Source organism: Elgaria multicarinata, chromosome 10 (assembly GCF_023053635.1).
Source record: "Elgaria multicarinata webbii isolate HBS135686 ecotype San Diego chromosome 10, rElgMul1.1.pri, whole genome shotgun sequence".
Classification (NCBI taxonomy): domain Eukaryota; kingdom Metazoa; phylum Chordata; class Lepidosauria; order Squamata; family Anguidae; genus Elgaria; species Elgaria multicarinata.
In genome coordinates this window covers 95,082,932-95,085,792 of record NC_086180.1, presented here as the reverse complement: position 1 = coordinate 95,085,792, position 2,861 = coordinate 95,082,932, and the positions used below count along the sequence as shown (strand labels likewise).

The 2,861-nt window shown below is 60.9% G+C and overlaps 1 protein-coding gene across 1 annotated transcript; it reads right to left on the bottom strand.

Moving 5' to 3' along the window:
• Positions 1-648: 648 nt before the first annotated feature.
• Positions 649-1,974, bottom strand: ADRA2C (adrenoceptor alpha 2C). Its single transcript, XM_063135131.1, has one exon. It carries the CDS (start codon positions 1,972-1,974, stop codon positions 649-651), a length of 1,326 nt encoding a protein of 441 aa, XP_062991201.1.
• Between the last annotated feature and the right edge of the window lie 887 nt (positions 1,975-2,861).

The window sequence follows — 2,861 nt, the reverse complement described above, 5'->3', positions numbered from 1 at the left end:
TTTTAGCCTGTTGTCTTCTGCCCATGTATGAAAAGCATATGTGAATCTAGCTTTTTACTAGTAGTGATCCCTTGCACCAGGGAAACAAGATTCAAACCAGCTCCTCAGTGGGGGGGAAAGACATGTGTTACCTCTGCGCAGAACTACATTTCAGCAAACTTTAGGACAGATTAAAAACATTTATTTAGGGGGGAAAGTTTAGATTATTCTTTAGCACAGTTTGGCAAATATAGAAATCATTTCAGTATAAAACACTGTCAGTGCCTGACAGCAGGCAAACCCTTGATTCCTCCTGCCGCCCTGCCCATTTGCCTCCCTAATAAAACCAGGTTTTGCTTTAGACAACCCCAGTCTACCACAGTTCCTGTGCAGTTATTCCTTAATGCCGCAGCAGCCCCTCGGTTCCTCTCCCCGGCCCCTAGGTGCGGTTTCCCACACTTTCCTGCATTCACGGTGGTTCCGGCCCTGGCCTCGTTCTCTCAAGTGCAGGAGAACAGCAGAGCTCAACTGCCCACTCACACCCACCCTGCTTAAAGGAGGGCCCACTCCTTCGTGTTCATCTCCCCACGGCTCACTTCAGTTCCCTCCCCAGCCCAGACCTTTGCCATGATGGTCCATGGCCCGTCCCTCCTCCCCCAGATTCCACAGTCAATGCAGGAAGAAAATGTCGCTTTTATTCTTCCTCCTTCTCCCGAAAATAATGTGCTTGAAAGATCTGCGGAAATCCTGGTTGAAAATGGTATAGATGACAGGGTTGAGGGAACTATTACAGTAGCCAATCCAGAAGAAGAATTTGAAAAGTGCCTCTGGGATCTCGCAGGCTTCTCGGCAGATGCCATGCAAGCTGTAGCTGAAGAAGAAAGGGAACCAGCAGACCACAAAGACTCCCATGACCACAGCTAGGACGAAGGTGAACCGCTTCTCCCGGGCTTGGTTGATGGTCTTTTGGCAGAAGCTGCCGTGTTTTCGGCGATGAGAAGAAAAAACCTCAATGGAGCAGGAGAGGCGGTTGCTGGAGCACCTGGAGAAGGAGGAGGCAGAGGACTGTCTCTTGTGAGGTTTGCCCCCCGGCTTGTCTCCGCTTTGCCGGCGCCTGCTCTCCGAGGGGCTGCTCTCTTCCAGCTCCACGTCCTCCAACTCGGAGGTCTTCCACCAGTGGGGCCCCGAGAACTGGCCACACTCCCTCGGCTGCATCTTCAAGGGCGTAAAGCCCCTGCTAGTTTGAGTCAACCCATTCTCTGCCTGGTTGGAGGGAACCTCTAGCGGAGGCCGTTTTCCGGAGAGCGTCCGAGTCCTTTCCTTGGCCACCCGATAGATGCGGACGTAGACCAGCACCATAATCAGGCATGGAGCAAAGAAAGAGCCAATGCAAGAAGTCAAGATGTACCAAGTCTCATCGTTGAGCCTGCATTTCGAAGGTGCCTCCCCCTCAGGCTCCCAATATTTGGAGATCAGTGGGGGTGAGGAGATGACGGCAGAGATCAGCCAGACGAGCAGGATGACCCCTTTGATCCGCTGGGGGGTCCGCTTGTGGTTGTATTCCACGGCCTGGGTGACAGACCAGTACCTGTCCAGGCTGATGGCACACAGGTGCACAATGGAGGATGTGCAGAACAACACGTCGAGGGCCAGGTACATGTTGCACCAGGCCTTGCCGAAGTACCAGTCCTCCATGAGCTCATTGGCCAAGGAAAAGGGCATGACCAAGGCAGCCACCAGGATGTCCGCGCTGGCCAGCGAGACAAGGAAGAGGTTCTGCGGGGCTCTCAGCGCGGCGCTCGTCAAGACCGCCATCACCACCAGCACGTTGCCGACAATGGTGAAGAGGATCAGGAAGCCCACCACGGCGGCCAAGCAGGCCACGGCTGCAGGCGAGTATGGGGGCGCAGGCAGCGCGGAGGGCGGCGAGGAGGGGAGCAGCGCCTCGAGCGAGCGGTTGTGCGGCGCCCCGCTGCTGTTCCGGGCCACGTCCATCGCCCAGGCGAGAGCAGCGGGGCGGTTACGGAGGCGCCGGGGCTAGCCCTCAGGAGCTGGGTCTGCTAGTGGGGGCCGCCAGCCCCACGGAGAAGAGGCGGCCGCGGCCACGGCGACGCTTGGCACGTTCAGTCATTCACGCGCAACGCCGTTCCCCAAAGCCCCCTCCTTCGCTACACCCCGCCGCCGCTCCTAAAGGCCCCCCTTCCCGGGGTACCTGCACTGGCCAGCCCGCACCCGCGTCCCCCCGGCCCAGCCGAGATCCGGCCATGGGGGCTAAGAGGCCCCCGAGCCACGCCGCCCTTCGACAGCGGCGAGCATTTGGGGCCGCTCAGGGTGGCGCGGCGCGGCGCGCGCGCTCCTCTCGCAGGCCAGGGCGCCCGTGGCGGCGCGTCAAGCCCCCCGCATCGCAAGCAGCCGGCGGCGCCCCGCTCCGCTCCCGTCGAGTGCGGGGCCGAACGCGCGCGGCCAAGGCCCAGCTCGCCGGCTGCCTCGGAGCATGCCCAGTGGCTGGAGCGACGGTGCGCTCCCTCGCGGGCGGGCCGGGAGGCGCCGCCGCCGCCGCCGCAGGGGAAAGCGCGGCCACCCGGTTTCGAGGCTGCTGGGGGAGGTCGGGCCCCTGCCTCGCGTTTCGCCGGCCTCTGAGCCCCACCCCTCCCGGAGAGCCCCGCAGGCTGCCGGCCCTCCCCACGGTGGGCCTCCCGGGTTTGTGGTCTGAGGGGCGCCTCCCACCTACCTTAACTTCGCTTGCAGCTGCCACCATCTCCGATAGATCGGCAGCTCTAACCGTCTTCGCTGTAGGAAGAAGGGACCCAAACGAAGATGGACCGTCCCGGGAGAGGAGTGCGGTTAATCTGTAGCACCTAACTCGCTGACCGCGGCATCTT